The sequence below is a fragment of the Myotis lucifugus genome, unplaced genomic scaffold (genome assembly GCF_000147115.1).
Source record: "Myotis lucifugus unplaced genomic scaffold, Myoluc2.0 scaffold_222, whole genome shotgun sequence".
In the NCBI taxonomy this organism is placed as follows: Eukaryota; Metazoa; Chordata; class Mammalia; order Chiroptera; family Vespertilionidae; genus Myotis; species Myotis lucifugus.
In genome coordinates, this window is record NW_005871270.1 from 1,656,657 (window position 1) to 1,674,789 (window position 18,133).

Sequence of the window (18,133 nt, forward strand, 5' to 3'; positions counted from 1 at the left end):
TCACTAGAGCCCACCTACATAATAGGTGCTCCGTATTCGTTAAATTCATGGATAAATGCAAGAAAGCTGTATTACTTAACCCCTTTGTGTCCCCCGCGAATAGAGCATTCTCTAAAGTCTTCCTCTGTAGTTTTCCCCACTGCCTCCTACCCACCCCATCAGAATATGCCTCGCTCCACTGAGCGGAGGATAGGCCGGCACGCGCCCCCTCGGCCGTTTTGTACGGTTTTCTACCTCCCATTGTCGGAGCTGCGATAATAGGGGATGGTAGAGGTAGCTAGACGAGGTAAATCCAGGGCACTGTCCACCCCGCAGGGTAGCACGCAGTTGAGAAAGGAGACCCTCTCCACTCCCAAATAGAGCAACTCTCACGCAGACCCTCTTACCTACACAGGAGGGTGGGGACTCTTCCTGACCGGCGTCCAGGCTGACCAATACCTAACCCACATCAAGCAAGTCAGCCAATAGCGGGCCATGGATAGAGTGGGGCGGGGCATGGTTGCTAGGGCCAAGCTAGAGGGGCGCGGCCAGAGGCTCCGAGAGAGACTCGGTGGTTGCTAGGGTGGGAGGTCACAGAGCGCGCTCAGGGATTGGGCGGCGTTGGGCGAGGTGGGTGGTGATTGGGCAGTGTCCAGGAGGCGCCCGGGTGAGGTGCGAGCGCGCGAGCGGGAGTTCCGGCGGCAGGCCCGTGCGGAGGGCCGGCACCGTCACCATGCCCTCGGCTGAGCTGGACTACATCATCGAGATCCCGGATCAGCCCTGCCGGAGCCGGGGTATGGAATGAGGGTCGGTCCCGTCATGGGGAGGGGACCTAACGAGTCTGTGGGTCGCTAGCGCAGCTGTGGCCCCGCCCCTCGCGGCCCCGCCCCCCTCGCGGCCAGCCCCCCGCGCAGGGTCCCGCTGGTCTTGGACTCGGTCTGGCTCAGAGAGCTCCGCCCCCTTGTATGCCCCGCCCCCGGGCGCTCAACCTGTCGGAGCCTCTTCCCTTCCCTGCGTCCTCTGCTCTTTTGGGGCCTTTTTTTTTTTTTTTTTTTTTTTTTTTCAATCGGAGTTTTCAAGGCCACGCTCTTGTCTTTCTCCTGGTAGCTGAAGGCGGGAGGACAGGGGCCCTTCTGATTCCTTTGTTTGGGGTCTGGCTTCCCACGTCTAGCCTTTCTGGTTCCGCCCACTATTTCCCCCCGGGGACTTCGCGGAAGCCCGGGACACAGAACCCTCATCCCTCCCTCCTCTCTACTCTCCACAGAGCAGCCCCTGCCGCCAGGCAGAAGTCGGTTCACAGCCTGACTCCTCCCTTTAGTAGCTGGATGCCCTTTGGCACGCAACCCCCTCTAAACTTCAGTTTCCTCTTCTGCAAAAACGGGGATACCGATAGGAACCTCCCTCAAAGGGTTGTTGGTTGCACAACTGAGATTGTTTGTGTTAAGGACCCAGCATAGTGCCTGGAATGGAGTGAGGTTAGTGATTAGCATTATTTTTCTCCCTAGAGTCATATCATTAAAGGAAGGTGTGTGGGAGGCTCCCTAAAATTAGTAGCTTGTAGGGTAGGCCTGGGTCCTTGGCAGTGTGAGTAGGATTAGGGGCCCAGAGAATGGAAGGTTGGGCCCCGACTCGGAATTATGGTGCAGGAGCCTTGAAGTACACGCCAGCCTAAGCCCAGCATATCTCTCCCCTGCATCACCCCACACCGCCTTCACGCCTCCCGTCTCACTGCCACAGCTCAGCCTCATATGCAGAGGTTTGATCTTATCACCGACCAGTGTAAAACCCTCCATTGGCTCCTTATTGCCCTCAGGATAAATCAAGTCCGGATTCCTTAACATGGCATTCAAAGTCCTTCATAATTTATCAGCCCCTGCTTGCCTCTTTGGTCACCACGTCCTTCCACTGTTCAATTTGAGTTTTATGTTCTGGCAACCGAACTGCTTGTGATTCTCCACGCATGTCTTGCTTCCTTGCCTTTGCCTCTGCTGTTTCCTGCGTCTGGAATGCCCTTTCCCCTCTGCTGCCCCACACTGCTCCCTCGCTTGTCCGGCTCATCATTTGAGGCTTAGCTCAGATGTTGCTTCCTTCAGGGGAGACTTCCCAGACCCCTCCCATAGCATCTGGTGTTCCTTAGTTGGGGTCTAAGAGAGGAGGGCAGCCGCTGGGCTCCCACAGAACAAATGGCTCTAGACCAGCTGTGTTTCCCTAGAGCTGGGCTCAGGGAAACCTGATCTGTTGGCTTAGGGCTCTTGGGCTAATAGATGTAAACGTGCTTTTGGAAAGTTTTGGCATCAGGGGGAGATGAAGCCAGGTAATCACTCTTGTCCTTGGAGAGCCTTCAGCTGCAAAGGGCTGGAGCTGCCTTCTGCATGGCCAGGAAGGCAGAAGTTCTCTCTCAGCCCTGGTGGCAGCCGGGTGGTCTTGGTTAGTATTTCAGATCTACCTCTTACTGGGTCTATGGCTTGGCAAGTTGTTGAGCCTCTCCGAGCCTCAGATGTCTCCACTGTAAAATGGTAATAAAAATAATGGCTACTCCCGGGATTGTGAGGGTTAACCAGATAGTGACTGGATGTGTGTGCCTGGTACGTTGTTGTTGTATTTTCTCTGCTTGTGGCTCCCCTCACTGCTTGAGGAGACTGGGTCCTAGAATTGAAAGAAATCTGGGGGCCATTTTGTTCTGCATCCTTCTGCTAGCGTGAGGGCATTCTGTTGCTACCGGACCCTTCGCTGACAGCTTTCTCCCAAACATCCTGGCCTGTGGGAGGCAACGGGGATTGTTAGAAAGCCCTTCCCTTTCTTGACCCACAATAGGCCTTCCTGCCATCAGCATTTTCTGTGTCCTGGCCGTTTTCTGTGTCCTGCCCGTGTGAAGTGACTCATACACAGGCTCCCTTTAGGGAGCTGTGGTTTCGGGTAGGGTGAGGTTTATAAGCAGCTGGTTTCCCAGTGATGTAACTGGAAGGCTAGAGGGTCGTGGTGGCTTCAACACTAATTTCTCTTCCTCTCTCCAGAGGACAGCTTCATGCCTTCCTCAAATTTCTTCTCCAAGAGAAATGCCTCCAGGGCCTTCCGCTGTCCCTTCTCTGATGTGGTTCTAACAACCTCCTTCTTGCTCCTCTGGACTGGCTTTAGTTCATGTGCCTTTCTCTCAAAGTGCATACCCCGGAGCTGAGCTGGAGGTTGTAGGAATTCTCAGAAGGAGGAAACAGCACTGTGATCCCCTGAATCCATTTGCTTCCCATCTGCAGAGAGCTCCCCTCCAGGCTGACATGGCTTCACACAGGGACAGTCTTTGGGGACCCCAGAGCTTGTCCTCCAAATTTTGCATTTACTGTTTAATGGTGGAGAAGTGTGTGGGACAGTCATATTTGGTTTCTGGAATTGCTTTCCCCCTATATTTGAACATCAACCGCGGAGCCCAGCACTGCAGTGAGTTGACAGAGAGGTGAGCAGCTGCTGCTGGCACGTCAGTTAGCGGGAAGGCAGCTGCAAACCCGGGGTCATTCAGAGCCCAGGCTGGGCCGGCCGGCGCAGATCCCTCCTGGGAATCCCACCACGAGTATACGTGCCTGTCCATGCCGAGGGGCGTCTGTCTGGTCCTTCACTGAGCCGTTCCCTTGACCTGGAATCTCTCACAACCCACCCACTCTTCTTCTCTGACGGGTGATCCCCTGCACCTCCTAATACCCTGCTTTCATCTCATTTCCTTGGGGAAATACCTTGTCCCAGGTTATCCCAGATTTCAACTCAGGAGCCCCACTCCTGAGCTTTTGCATCAGCTTTCAGTTGCCATTAGGAAATGTTGCTTGAATACAGTTCCATTTCTAGGAAACAATTAAGGACATGCACAAAGAAAGAGGTGTCCAGTAAAGTATTTTTATAATAGCAGAAAAGCTGGAAACAACATCATGTCTAATAATGGGAGATTGGTCACCATAAATTATGAAATATTCTATAGCTGCTCTGCAGCCACTAAAAAGAATGGGGTAGAAATATATAAACTGACAGGGAGAGATGTTCACAATATATTGCTAAATCGAAGAAAGCAGATTACAAAACAGTATGATTCCAATTTTATTAGATATTCATTTTCTCCTTTTCTACAGTGAGCATGCTTTCCTCCTGAAGTAATAATAATAATTTTGATTTATTGAACTCTCTCTCTATGCCAGGTACCATGCTAAGCCCTTTATGGTCATTATCTTACTTCATCCTTTGTATTATTATCCCCATTTCACAGATAAGGAAATGAAAGCTTAGAGAATTTGCTCAAGATCTCCTTCCTAGTTATTAGTGGCAGAGCCAGAGATTTGAACCCAGTTATTGTTCTACATACTGTGTACCCTTAGGTACTATGCTACTCTCTTATGCTGTTATTTCAAAAAGTAAAAAAAAAGTAAAGTTAAAATAAAGTAATTTGGTTTAAATATAGGAACTCTAAGACTCTAGAAAATATTTCTGGGCAGTAGACAGTTTGGGTATCCTTTTATTCTTCACATTTAAAAAAGAAAACAGAGGTTCTTTGTGTTTTGAGTCTGGCTTACAGATCAAAAGCACATGTTGTGCCACAACTCTTATGTCTTGTCAGCCCTTTCCTTTGTCATCGCCATGTGCCCCTGGGGTGTGCACAATCTAATTTATGCTTCAGCTTTATGACTTGAACTGTTGTACAATATAGGTATCTGTAATTCCTGTATTATTGGTGTCAGTGTTGTTTTGTTGAGAAATTCTAGAGGACAGGGAGCCCATGAGATTAAATTGTTTTGTGTGGTGCTCAGAAAGTGCCAGGTTGAAGGGAATACTTCTGCCAGGCTTGATCTCTGTGACTTCTCAACTGCTTTGGCTCTCTGAAACACCCTCCCCCCATTTTAAAAAATAACATTTTAACTCTTATTGCAAAAGTGATACATACTGATTTTAGAAAATGGGTCGAAAATACCATGAAAAAACAGTTGCCTCTAGTCCCAGAAATAATTGCTATTAATCTTTGATGTATTTTTCTGTGCATATATGCATATATACAAATATAAATACGTGTGTATTCTGTTGTTTATACTGCTTTTCAACTTGCTTTTTCACATTGTATTACTTTTACTTTTTAAAATAATAGCATTATTGAGATATAATTCATGTACCATAAAATTTACCCTTTTAATATGTACAATTCATTGGCTTCCACAGAATTGTGCAACCATCATCATTGTCTTAATTCCAGAACATTTTCAGCACCTCAACAAGAAACCCTGTACCCATTAATACTCCCTCATTCCCCCCTCCCTTTAGCTGCTAGCAACCGCTGATCTACTTTCTGTCAATGGATTTGCCTGTTCCGGACACTTCATATAAATGGAATCATACAATATATGGTCTTGTGGCTGGCTTCTTTCACTTAGCATTTGTTTTCAAAGTTCATCCATGTTATAGCATGTATCAATACTTCATTCCTGTTAGGACCAAATAGTATTTCATTGTATGGATATCACATTTTGTTTTTCCACTGATAGGTGATAGACATTTGAATTACTTCCCTTTTTGGCTAGCCTATCTAATAAAAGAGTAATATGCAAATTGACCATCACTCCAACACACAAGATGGCCACCCCCATGTGGACACAAGATGGCCGGCAGGGGAGGGCAGTTGGGGAGGGACCAGGCTGGCAGGGGAGGGCAGTTGGGGGGGACCAGGCTGGCAGGGGAGCAGTTAGGGGGTGATCAGGCAGGCAGGCAGGCGAGTGGTTGGGAGCCAGCAGTCCCGGATTGTGAGAGGGATGTCCGGCTGCCTGTTTAGGCCTGATCCCACCAGGCAGTTGGACATCCCTTGATGGGTCCCAGATTTGAGAGGATGCAGGCTGGGCTGAGGGACACACAGCCCCCCCCCCCTCCGTGCACGAATTTCGTGCACCGGGCCTCTAGTTATGAATAATGCTGTTATGAACATTTGTGAACATTTTTGTTGACATATGTTTTCACTTCTCTTGGGGGTGTATACCTAGGAGTGGAAATGCTGGGTCATATGGTAACTCTATGTTTAATTTTTTTGAGAAACTACCAAACTTTTTTCAAAGTGGCTGCACCTTTTTACATTCTCACCAGCAGTCTCTGAGGGTCCTGATCTCTTCACATCCTCACCAGCCCTTTTACTATCTGACTTTTTAAATTTTTATTAATCCTTACCCAAGGGATGAGGATATTTTTTCCATTGATCCTTAGAGAGAGTGGAAGGGTTAGAGAGAGAGAGAAACATCAATGTGAGAGACATATTGATTGGTTGCCTCCCACAAACGTTCCAGCTGGGGGTGAGGATCAAATCTGCAACCCAGGTATATGCCCTTAACTGGGAATCAAACCTGAGATCCTTCGGTGAGCAGGCCAACGCTCTAACCATCAAGCAACACTGGCCAGGGCACTATCTGACTTTTTGATTATAACCATCCTGGCGGGTATAAGATGGTATCTCATTGTGGTTTTGATTTTCATTTTTCTAATGCTTATGATGTTGAGCATCTTTTCATGTGCTATTGGCCTTTCATATGTCTTTGGAGGAGTGTTTCTTCAAGGCCTTTGCCCATTTAAAATTGGGTTATTTGTCTTTTTATTGTTGAATTGTTAAGAGGTTTTAATATATCCTGGATACAAGCCCCTTGTCAGATACATGATTTGCAAATATTTTCTCCCATTCTGCGGATTTTGTTGTTGTTGTTAATTCTCACCCGAGGATATTTTCCCATTGATTTTAGAGAGAGTGGAAGGGAGGAGGAGAGACAGAGAGAGAGAAACATCTCACATCGATGGGTTGCCTCCCACACAGGGATCCAGCCGGCAACCAAAGTACGTGTCCCTGACTGGGGACCGTGGGTCGACGCTCTATTCACTGAGCCAACTGGCTAAGGTTTTTTTTCACTTTTTGATGGTGTCGTTTGAAATACAAAAGTCATTTGATGAAGTCCCAATTATCTACTTTTTCTTTATTCTTATACTTTTGCTCATGTCTAAGAAACTGTTGCCTATCCAAGGTCACAAAGATGTGCTCCTATATCTATATTTTTTAACTAAAAGAGTTGACAATTTCGTTTTCACATTTCACAATACAAATGTGAATTGCTTCTTTTGGTCCCATACTCCCCTCTCTTAGATGGGGGTGCCTTTTCCTTATCTGATGTTAGAAAACACCCAGAGTCACCACGATCTCCCGTGAAGTACAACAAGTAAGAGAAACCGATAGAAGGAGGCTCCCTCGCTCCTTATCTGTCTGGTCGAGTCATTCCGGGCCGAGCGGGCGCCGTCATGGGACGGGTGGGAGGTCTCGTCCTTGGGGGCCCAGGCATCCTTGGCATGTGCTCTCCCCTGGGCGGCCTCATTCCAGGAGCAGGTCCCACTGGCACCATCCCAGGAGGAGGCATCATGGAAGGGCCCCCCCATGTGGGGTGCTGGCGTCATAGGAGGGCGGGGTGGACCGGAAGGCTGTGGGGAGGTGGGAACATCACCCCTGCAGGAGGAGCAGGGTGGAGCAGGAGGTGTCTAGCTTCCCTTGCTGAAATGCTGCGGTGGTTCTGTCAATCAGGCTCTGAGCCTGCTCTTCCATCCACTTCTGAGAGGTTTTCACACACTCTCTGTTTCCGACCACGGCAGGGTCTTTCTCCCAGATGGACAGTCGTGAGTGAGGTATGTGTCGCAGGAGTCACAATAGAACATAAGCATGATGTTCTGCAGGCCCTTGGCCGCTCCGTGACTGCGTCGCCGGAAATGACGCACACAGCCAGCCAGTGCCAACCGACTCCTGTATTTTATCCTGTGTTTAATCTCTTACATTTTGTGTCTGTGATCTGCTTAACGTTTTATTAAATATTTCCATGAAACATTTTTCTTTCTTAGAAGTGGAATTACTAAGTCAAATATTGTATGTTTTTGAGACTTTTGATACTTTTGTTCCAAAATTGTCGTGACTCTCTTCTCCCTGTCATTTCCCTCCCCGTCCTACCTGTCTCCCCTGCTCTGGTTGGGGTCTTTGCCATCTCTTGCCTTGTGTGATACAGTAGTCTCCCGCCTGTTCCTAATGGGCACTTTCCGGGCAGCGATGAGTGCCGTGGCTGGTGATGGTGGGTGCTGTGACTGCAGAGGAGGCCCTCGAACCCCGTCTGGGGTTGGGATGGGAGTTGTGAAGGGGTGGGGAGGGCATCAAGGGGGCTTCCTGGAAGTGAACAGTGAGCTGACTCAGAAGGTGGAGTGGGTGTTAGCAAAGCATAAACACGGAGCATCAGCATCAGCCGGGGAGTAAGGCGCTTGTGAGGTCCTGGAGGTGGAGGCAGTGTGGCGCGGCGGCCCAGGGATGGACGCGGCTCTGCCACTTCCTGGCGGCATGTTCTTGCAGGGGGACTTATTATCCTCTCTGTGCTTCGGTTTTCTCACCTGTCAAAGGGAGGCAATAGCTCACAGTAGTAGCTACCTCCTGGGATGGTTGCGGGACCAAATGAGGCAGCAAATGTTGAGGTTCTGGCTGGTGTGACCAGTCCCCTGAGGAGGAACGGGTGGAGCAGGTCAGTGTTGGACCTGTTGATGTACAGAGGCAGCTGCGTGTACAGGTTTGGAGCTGAGCCATATAAATTGGTTAAGATGGGGCCTTGGGGTTTGGCTGAGAAAGTGGTTATAAGCTGGTCTCTAGGCCACTTGGGTTTGGGTTCCAGCTTCACTGCTTAGTTGTGTAATTTCGAGCAGGTTATTTACTATCTCCATGGCTTAGTTTTTCATCTGTAAAATGAGAATAATAACAGTTTCTTGTTCATAGGATTGTTGTGAAGACAAAGTGAGTTGATAGGTAAAGTGCTTAGAATACTGCCTGACACATAATGCTCTTTTTGCTGTTACTGTTTTTCTCTGTAATGGGAATGAGGGGGAGGGTAGGCGCTGGAAGGAAATGTGGACCTCGGGGAGTTTTATGGTTTAGGAACAAGGTGGGCCGTGGTAGGCCTTAGTGTACATGCAGGAGGCTGAGCCAGTGCCTGTCTTCAGGCCTGAGGGGCGTGGCTGGAGATGTCAGCAGGGGGAGGGGAGAGGAGCAGGGGCTTTCACAGAGCGTAGGAATCATGATCCCGATGTGGCCATAAATAACAGTAGCCGTCGTCGTTACTTTTATGGCTGGAAAGGGCTGTGGGTAACAAGGAGAATGCCAGCTCTTCCTCCTTGGATCCATCCTTCACTTCCCAGCCGCGTGTGCCTTCGGCACGAGTGCCTGAATGTGCCAGCTACAGTGCTGGGCGCTGGGGGTGTGGTGCCGAACACGACATACCCATTTCCTGCCTTCACGGAGCCCGCGGGCTAAGACATTAAACAAATAATTGTGCAAGTCGTTAATCAGTACAGATTGGATCATGCCGTTCCCCAGTTCCGGAATCTTCACTCGTTCTCTACTGCTGTGGAATAAAGTCCGGACTCCTCAGCATGGTGTGAAGGCCCTGCAGGATTGGGGCAGTCCTACTCTCGGCAGCTCTCCTGACCGTTGGTGCTGCTCCCTCACCGAGGAGCTTGCCCCCAGGACTGCTTGCTGTGCCCAGGCCGATTGTAACATCTCCATAGCCCCTGCCCCCGCCCCCTCTGTACCTGGCATGCTCCCGCTAGTCCTTCAAGGCCGGAACAGCAAATGCGTCTTCCTTTGGGAGGCCTTTCCTGGTCACGGTCACTCTCAGCCATGCTCCCAGAGCACCTTGGACTTCCTGGATTATAGCACTTCATATATAGAATCAAAAGGGGCCGCGTGCCTCTAGGGGAGGAGGTCATGCCAAAGGTTCTGAGTTAAGAGTGGGCACAGGAAGTAGGGCACGGGGAGGAGAATGTGTTGGGGAGTGGGAGGTGCCCACAGGTGCAGAGTACCTGTGGCTCAGCGGGCAGCCTTGAATGCCTGGCAGGAGTGGAGGGACCGGTCTCCCCCCTTTAGGAACATGACAGAAAGCTTGGACCCTGGGAGTACGCAGTGTATTCATGGAGTTCATAAGCTGAGTTTCTTCATGGAGATGCGTATCTGGGGAAGAGCCATTCCTTCGTGAGTCGTTGAAGCCAGGGTGCCAGTACAACCTGCAGTGGAGCAGATGGAGTTAGAAATCCAGCCATTGGAGAAGGGGCAAGTCCGAGGCCCAGCAGAAGCTGTCTGAGCCTTCCCCTACTGGGAATGCGCCATCACTGCTGGTTGGGTGGCCTTAACTTTGGGCGGCTGCCAGGGCATGTGACTTCCCTTGGCTGCCTTCTCTATTTGAGATAAATTCCAAAGCCCTTCACTGGTGTCCTGGTGGAGGCCCATGGAGGGGACCCTCTAGGCTGGGGAGGGGAGCCGATGCTCAGAAGCTCACAGAAGTAAGGGAGCCTCCCTGGGGTGGGCCTCAGGAACCCAGCTGCTGGGTCTCGGAGATTCAAAGGCAGATCCGAACCAGAGCTGCCTGGCAGAGGTCGGGGGACACCAAGCCCAGTAAGGAGTGAGAATATTTAGAGTGGCCCGAGTTAGAGCAGTGGGAGGGCTGGCAGGCGTCAGCAAGGGACCAAGGCGCTGGCAGCTCCCGCTGCAGGCTGAGTTGCAGCCCAGCCCGGGATCCCCGTGGGTGTAGGCAGTTAATCTCCGAAGGCTGGAGTCACCACTGCTGGAGAGCAGGAACATTGAACTTTTCAATCACATTAATTTCCACAGGAAATTGTTGTCTTCCTTTTGTCCAAAGGTTAGTGATTTATATTTACCATCCTCTTAACTAGCCTTGAAATTTACTGTTGCCAGGTCACCACTGGCCTCCATAAATCTCAGGGTGGCAGCTGAACATAGCCAAGTGGCTTGATCCTTGGAAGGGCACAGCCCCGTCCTTGCGGGAGGGCAGATAACTAGCAGTCCCTGCACAGAATCCCCCTGAGGAGGTGGCACTCCCTCGGCAGGGGAAACGAGATGGGTTCTGACTAACAAGTCAGCAGGGAGGCCTCTACAGTAGCAGGTACAGAGCAGACAGCTGGCTTGTGCCTCACACATCACTGGAGGAGCCATGCTTCTAGTTATGGACAGAGCTGGTGGATGGGGAGCAGGGGCCTGTGTGACCTTAGGCAAGTCACCTAACCACTCTGTGCCTCAATTTACATCTGTAATAATATTCCTCTTAGTGTTGTTATGAGGTTAAACCTCATTAAATATCAGCTAATATTCTCTGGCAAGACAGGGAGGTAGTTTGGAATGGGCCTCGGAGTCGGTCTGCTTACACTGTGCCACCATTTCGCTTTTTAAGACCCTCTTCTTCCATCTGTTTGTGCAATTAGGACAGGGGCTGCTAAACTTTTTCTGTAAAGAGCCAACAAGTATTTTATGCTCTGTGAACCGTAGGGTCTTTGTTGCAACTACTCAGCTCTGCTGTGTTATCCTGAAAACAGCCATACACAAGAAGTAAATGGATGCGGCTGTGTTCCAATAAAACTTTATTTGTGGACACTCAAATTTATATTTCTTATAATTTTCATGTGTCACAAAATATTCCTCTTCTTTTGATTTTTTAAAACCATTTAAAAATGTAAAAAGTGTTTTTAGCTCATAGATCATATAAAAACAGACCATGGCTGGCTTTGGCCTATGGCTTGTAGTTTGCCGGCCCCTGGATTGGAAGGTGAAGTTGCATGGAGAAAGTGTTCACTTTTCTCACCTGGGTTGTGTCTTTGAGTCACTAAAGAAAGCCTCAGGTGGGTTTTTCCAATGACCCTGTAGTGCCTGCCTCCTGAGGGGCCACCTGAAGCAGCGGGCAGAGGGGGAGCCAGTGGGAACCTGAGACAGGGGCTGGGCCTGCTACCTTCCTTCCCTGCCTGCAGCCAGAGTGGTGCTGACTCTGGATTGGCCAGTCACTCCCACCTCCACTCCAGTACTGATAGTAACCTGTCTGTTTCAGAGAACAGCCCCAGCCAAGGTGGGAAGGAGGCGGGGACTCGACAGCCTTTGGTGATTCTCTTGGGCTGGGGTGGCTGCACAGACAAGAACCTTGCCAAGTACAGCGCCATCTACCACAAAAGGGTGAGTACTGCAGGCTGCGGACACGCTTGCTGGGGCCCTGCTCTGGGCTGCGGCGAAGATAGGAACAGGCCTGTGAAGAGGATGCTGGGGTCATGGGTCTTTGGTAGGGTTATCCCCTCTTTGCTGCCAGCTTTGTGGCCTGGTCTGTCTCCTTCATCCCCCTGACCTGCTTCCCCTGCCTTCCTTCCTCCCCGTCCCCCACAGTGGACAGCCCAGCCCTGATGTGCTCCCGGTGGTGGAGTCGCCCAGACCTCAAGTTTCTGTTGGTTGATACTGCCTATCTGGGCCAGTGTGCTGGGCATAATGTGTTGCAGTGTCAGGACCTTGGAGTTGGAGGTGCCCCTGGAGGGAAGTTGATGGATCAAGGAGCTTGTTAGGAGGTGGAATGGTAGATTAGTGAGCAATTGGGTGTGGGCACAGGGAGAGGGAGGGGTCCAGGGTAATGCCAGGGTTCTGGCTGCGGCAGTTCCTGAGTAGAGGGCGGGGTTTTTTGAGACAAGGAACCCTGAGGAGAAGCCATAGGTCCAGGGTGGATGAGCTTCCCCCAGGGAGAATGTAGAGGGCAAGGAGAAGAGGGCCTAAGACAGCTCTGAGGAGCCCAGAGTTAAAGCAGTGGAAGATGGAGAAGGTCCTACGAGGAAAGGAGGGGTGGCCAAAGAGGGACAAGAAAACCCAGGAAAGTTTGGGAATCCACAGACTCTTTGGGAAACGGCCACTATAGAGGTGAGAGGAAAGATGTTATTGAGGCAGAGGCACGGGGAGACAGGGAAGGAGCAAAGCTGGGGAAGGCAGAGGGCTGAGGTGGCAGGGCCAGTGGAGGGGTCTTCTGGGAAAGGAAGGGGTCCCTTTACCCGGTAGTTGGGAGAACAGGATGGGTTTGGAGAAAAATGTTTCTCAACTCCAAACTCCTAATACTTTATTATTTAAAAGAAAATAAAAACACCATACTCTACCGCCTAGCGATTACCTTTGTTTACACGTTAGTATATATCCTTTCAGCTTTTCTCTCTGTGTTGGTTTCTTTTCTTTACCTAAATGAGATCTATTGACTATACTATTTTACAGCCTGCTTTTTTTCAGATTTTGATCTCCACCTTCTCAGGTTAATAAATTTTCATCTCATCTAGTTTCCAGTCTACATTCAGATTCTCTAGTAGTCCCCAAAGTGTCCTTTATAGCTGATTTGCCCAAATCAGAATCTAATTGAGGATCACCCATTGCATCTAATTCCTTGACCTTTTAAATCTAGAACAGTTTTCATGATAACAACTTATTGAAGAGCCTGGGCTACCAAAGAATATATCTAGGAGTGTGTGTGATCCCAAATGCTGCTGGAAGGGAAGTACGAGGGGACTGAAAGCCGTCATGGGTTCCAGTGGTCAGCAAACTCATTAGTCAACAGAGCCAAATATCAACAGTACAATGATGGAAATTTCTTTTGAGAGCCAAATTTTTTCAACTTAAACTATATAGGTAGGTACATTGTTATTAAATTAATTAGGGTACACCTAAGGCTTAGGAAGAGCCACACTCAAGGGGCCAAAGAGCCGCATGTGGCTCGTGAGCCGCAGTTTGCCGACCACGGGGTTAGACCATTTGGGAGAATATGATGACCTTCACAAGAGCAGGGCAGTTGTCATATTGGAGCCAGTGGAAGGGATGCGGTGGAGAGGAGGGTGGCTGTCAGAATTGGTTTAGAAGGGTGAAGAAAAGGTGGGATAGAGTTAGAGGGGAACGTGATGTAAAGCAGAAGCTTTTATTTTTTTTTAAAATGAGATTAGTCTGTGCAGGAATCTAGGGAGAGGAAGAGACTGAAATACAGGAGAGAGTGGTGAGGAGTGACAGAGCAGGGCCTTGTCCTGGGACTGAGCATGTGCAGAGATGGAAAGATGGTTGGCTTTGGGGGAGAGAGAAGAGACGGATCTGACATGCAGCGAGACCCAGGTCCTTGGTGCAGGGACTTACACGAGCATCGGACTGGGGAGGTGGCAGCAGAGATGCCAGGCACCTTGGAAGCCTCCAAGGGAAGCCCAGACCTGTGGGTACAGGGAGGCTCGGTGTGTGTGGGCCCTTCACAGGGAGTGTTGGGAATTCCCAGAGCGAGCTGTGTGCAGTCACGGGATGTGGAGTTAGGGGGACGCCATGTGTGTCCTCAAAGATGGTGTTCACGGGAATCGATGAGGTGACGTCTGAGCCGACAGGTAGTTTTCCGCACCTGAATGCTCCTGGGGAGGAGCGCGTGCACCGTGAACATGTGCGCTCGCCAGTGGTGTATGTGCTTGTGGGTGTGTGTTGGCAGCTGTGCCTTTTCGTGCACTCCCAGGTGCTGCGGTGGGTGCACCCTAGTGAGTGGTGGGCGCCTTGGTTGTCTGCACCTGTGGGATGTGTGGTGGGTGGGCTTTGTTTAGTCCGGGAGTCACGTGTGTGGTAGTGAGGTGGGATGTGCTTGCACTTGTGGGCGATGCTGTGTGTGGGTTGGGGGTGGGTGGGAAGATATTTCACAACTTCCTGGGGAGTGAGAACAGAGCACTCTGTGAAATCTCCATAGCTAAGGGCCAGGTGGCAGCGGGACCCCCTCCGATGCCAGGGCCTTGGTAAGAGCAGTGCCAGGAGCAGTTAGGGCAAGTGTCAGATTGGAGGGAGGAAGTCGAGAGTTACCTCAGCTGACCATCCCTGTTTGGCCATGGGTCATTCAAGTAGCAGTCCTACCATCACGAATTACTGCTACTGTTAGTCGAGAATTTACTTTGTACCAGGTGCTGTTTGGGGCACTTGAGATACATTTTTCCATTTAATTTTCACCATAACCCTGAGATGGATGGAGACACAGACTCAGAAAAATGAAGTCCATACTGTTAATAAGTGGGGTCGAAAATTGAACCCAGCCCTGTCTGACCCTAGAGCAGTGGTTCTCAACCTTCTGGCCCTTTAAATACAGTTCCTCATGTGACCCAACCATAAAATTAATTTCGTTGCTACTTCATAACTGTAATGTTGCTACTGTTATGAATCTTAATGTAAATATCTGATATGCAGGATGGTCTTAGGCGACCCCTGTGAAAGGGTCGTTCGACTGCCAAAGGGGTCGCGACCCACAGGTTGAGAACCGCTGCCCTAGAGCCTGCCTAACTCTGAGGCCCTTAACAAAGGGCCCTGAGTCTCTAGAACAAGTTAATGAGAAGGGATTCCTTGAATGGAAAGTGAGCTTTGTGAGGAGGTGCCAGAGGGTAGGATCAGGCTGGGGCAGGCACTGTGATCTCTGTTCCAAGTAATGAGACTCAGGCCTGGAGACTTGGTCCACGTATTGAGGGGTACATCAACCTAGAGAGAGTTTGGCTCAGATTTTAGAATTTGAGGAACAGCAGCATTTACTATACATGGAATTTCAGGGCAAGTGGGAGGAGTGATACCAGGCCTTGGAACCAGACAGATTTGAGTGCCAGGCACCTGATGCCAGAAGGTATGGACTCCCCTCAGGGCTCTGTAGGCAGGTAGCAGTGGCCAGAGACTGATCTGATGTGGGTCTGGCTCACGAGTGGCCTCTGGTGGTCAAGGCTGGGGCCTGCAGGCTGTGTGTCCCGTTGGGTCTCACCGGGTTCCTCCTTGTGCCTGGGAGGTGGTAGACACAGTGCAGAGGGGAGGTACAGCAACGGGGTGTAGCCAGGCAGCAAGCTGAGTAGATGAGAGTGCAGGATCATGGGTGGGAGGGAGACGAAGTGGACCAGAGAGAGGAGACTTCCTTCTGGTCAGCCCAGATGTCTCCAAAGCATGCTCTGGGCTCCAGGCCTCACATACCATCCCGGGCTGAGGGGGCTTGGCCACTGTGAAGTGATTATTCTTCAACCTTCCACTCTGGAAGGCACTGTGTCTGAGCGGTGAGCTGGTGCCTAGCTGCAGCAGAGCCCGGAGCACGGCTAGGCTTCTGGGCTTGTGGAAGTTGGAGCTGCTGGACCCCTCTGACCTTAGCTTGTACCCACCCCACCCTGTCCCTCCACAGGGCTGCATTGTGATCCGATACACAGCCCCATGGCACATGGTCTTCTTCTCCGAGTCCCTGGGCATCCCTTCACTTCGTGTTTTGGCCCAGAAGCTACTTGAGCTCCTCTTTGATTACGAGATTGAGAAGGAGCCCCTGCTCTTCCACGTCTTCAGCAACGCCGGGGTCATGCTGTACCGATACGTGCTGGAGCTCCTGCAGACCCATCGGCGGTTCTGCCACCTGCGTGTGGTGGGCACCATCTTTGACAGCGGTCCTGGTGATAGCAACCTGGTGGGGGCCCTGCGGGCCCTGGCAGTCGTCCTGGAGCACCGGCCTGCTGCGCTGCGCCTGCTGCTCCTGGTGGCCTTTGCCCTGGTGGTAGGCCTGTTCCATGTCCTGCTCGCTCCACTCACTGCGCTCTTCCATACCCACTTCTATGACAGGCTACTCGATGCAGCCTCTCGCTGGCCCGAGCTGTACCTGTACTCAAGGGCTGATGAAGTGGTCCTAGCCAGGGATGTGGAACGCATGGTGGAGGCACGCCTGGCACACCGGGTCCTGGTGCGCTCTGTGGACTTTGTGTCATCTGCTCATGTCAGCCACCTCCGTGACTACCCTACTTACTACACGAGCCTCTGTGTCAACTTCATGCGCAGCTGTGTCCACTGCTGAGGTCCTTGCCCCACCCACCTCACCTCTGCACCAGAAATAAATGCCTGACACCCCCTCACAACCTGTATCCATGGATGGGGTCCTCTTCTGGTTCAACTCCCGTCAACCCTTTGGGACGTCATGGTCTCCCAAGTAGAGAATTCCTTTGGGCCCCTGCCCTGGGAGACAGGTGGTCTGCTTACCCCAGGATCCTAGGCAGGGGCGGTAGTGCCTGGGCGTGTCTCTGCAGGAGCCTGCAGTGTTGTACTTGGAGAAGTGGAGCAGTCAGGATGCTGATTCTTGTGGCATTTGGGCTGTTAGGATTAACCAAGTGGAGGGTGGTGGTGGGGGGATAATGAGCCCCAGGGTTACTCTCTGATTTCTTGAATGGAAAGTGAGCTTTGTGAGGAGGTGCCAGAGGGTAGGATTAGGCTGGGGCAGGGACTGTGATCTCTTTTCCAAGGCCCCAGAAAGGCAAAGTCCCACAGCATGAAGCACCATTTCTATGGACCTCACATGGCAGTTCACTGCCAGGGAGTCGGAGGTAGAAGCCAGATGGAGAGGTGAGGAGGCAGCGGTGGCCGGCCTGCCCAGGTCCACCACGCTTTTCCAGGACGCCACTGGGTCCAGGAGAGTTGCAATGTGTGTGTGTAACGGGCAGATGGAGTGGGGAGCAGAGAGAAGACAGCAGCACCATATGGGAGCTGGGGCAGGTGAAGTCAGGAGCCCTGAAGACCAGACCCAGGGCAAGGGCCATTTGGCTGAAATAAGAAACTCCCGCATCTCCTTGAGGGCGTCCCACTTGGATTCTCTCTGGGCAGGAGTGGTGCCTTTAGTCTTAGAGTTCTGTGTCACCTATCATGTTACAAGTCACTGCTGCACAATGCTGGTACATAGTAGGTATTCAATAAATGTTTGTTGATTGAATGAGCTTACTGTGGTGATCAAGGGGCTTGGGGGGCAGTGATGAGATTTGAAAGTTTGACAGGAAGTGAAGATAGCTGGGAAAACTGGGTGGGAGCTGAGCCCTGATATTTTCGGGCTGATGGGCTGAGGGACTCGGCGAGTTCTACTTGCATCTGGGACCTCTGGAACTGTTGGCAGCGGAGTCCTAGGCTGTGTGGCTGCATTCCTAGCCATGGCCAACAGGTGGCAGTGCTGCCTGTGCCATGAGATGGAGCTCAAAAATCCTACAGCAGGGCGAGCTTCAGGCCCTCACTCTGGGTTAATGTTCCCTATTAGAGGGCATATGGCCCCCAGGGTGGGAGTAATCAGCCATCGAGGACCTACTGAGTCCCAGGCAGGGAGAGGGGAGAGTTGAGACCTGAAAGGAGCCAGCCTGATGGGAACGAGGCATTGCCCACTTGTCTTCCAAACCTTAACCATCACTGTGGCTGTTCCACCTGGACAGGCCACATGTTCCCCTAGAATCTCGGCCTCAGGGTCCTTGTGTTCAGGATATTTGGAGCCATCAAGTTGGGCCTGGGGCTTTGAAGGGCCTCCGC

General features: G+C 51.0%; 1 protein-coding gene and 1 pseudogene across 4 annotated transcripts; one reads left to right on the plus strand and one right to left on the minus strand.

The window, feature by feature from the left end:
• The first annotated feature begins 496 nt into the window (after positions 1–496).
• On the plus strand, positions 497–17,555 carry TMEM53 (transmembrane protein 53). 4 transcript variants are annotated; one of them, XM_006098184.3, is made up of 3 exons: positions 497–773; positions 11,877–11,998; positions 15,996–17,555. In XM_006098184.3, exons 1-3 carry the CDS (start codon positions 713–715, stop codon positions 16,647–16,649), a joined length of 837 nt encoding a protein of 278 aa, XP_006098246.1. In that variant the 5' UTR covers positions 497–712; the 3' UTR covers positions 16,650–17,555. The 4 variants fall into 4 exon arrangements, with proteins under 4 accessions (XP_006098246.1, XP_014319333.1, XP_023617671.1 ...); XM_023761903.1 differs by having other exon boundaries at positions 652–786; XM_023761902.1 differs by lacking the exon at positions 497–773 and adding an exon at positions 1,318–1,454.
• LOC106698735 lies at positions 7,211–7,680 on the minus strand (annotated as a pseudogene).
• Positions 17,556–18,133: the final 578 nt, after the last annotated feature.

Excerpts from the sequence above, each read along its gene's own strand:
- TMEM53 (XM_006098184.3), top strand. The coding sequence starts at position 713 with ATGCCCTCGGCTGAGCTGGACTACATCATCGAGATCCCGGATCAGCCC. Across the intron at positions 774-11,876 it reads TCAGCCCTGCCGGAGCCGGG|AGAACAGCCCCAGCCAAGGT; the intron begins GTATGGAATGAG and ends TGTCTGTTTCAG. Across the intron at positions 11,999-15,995 it reads GCGCCATCTACCACAAAAGG|GGCTGCATTGTGATCCGATA; the intron begins GTGAGTACTGCA and ends GTCCCTCCACAG.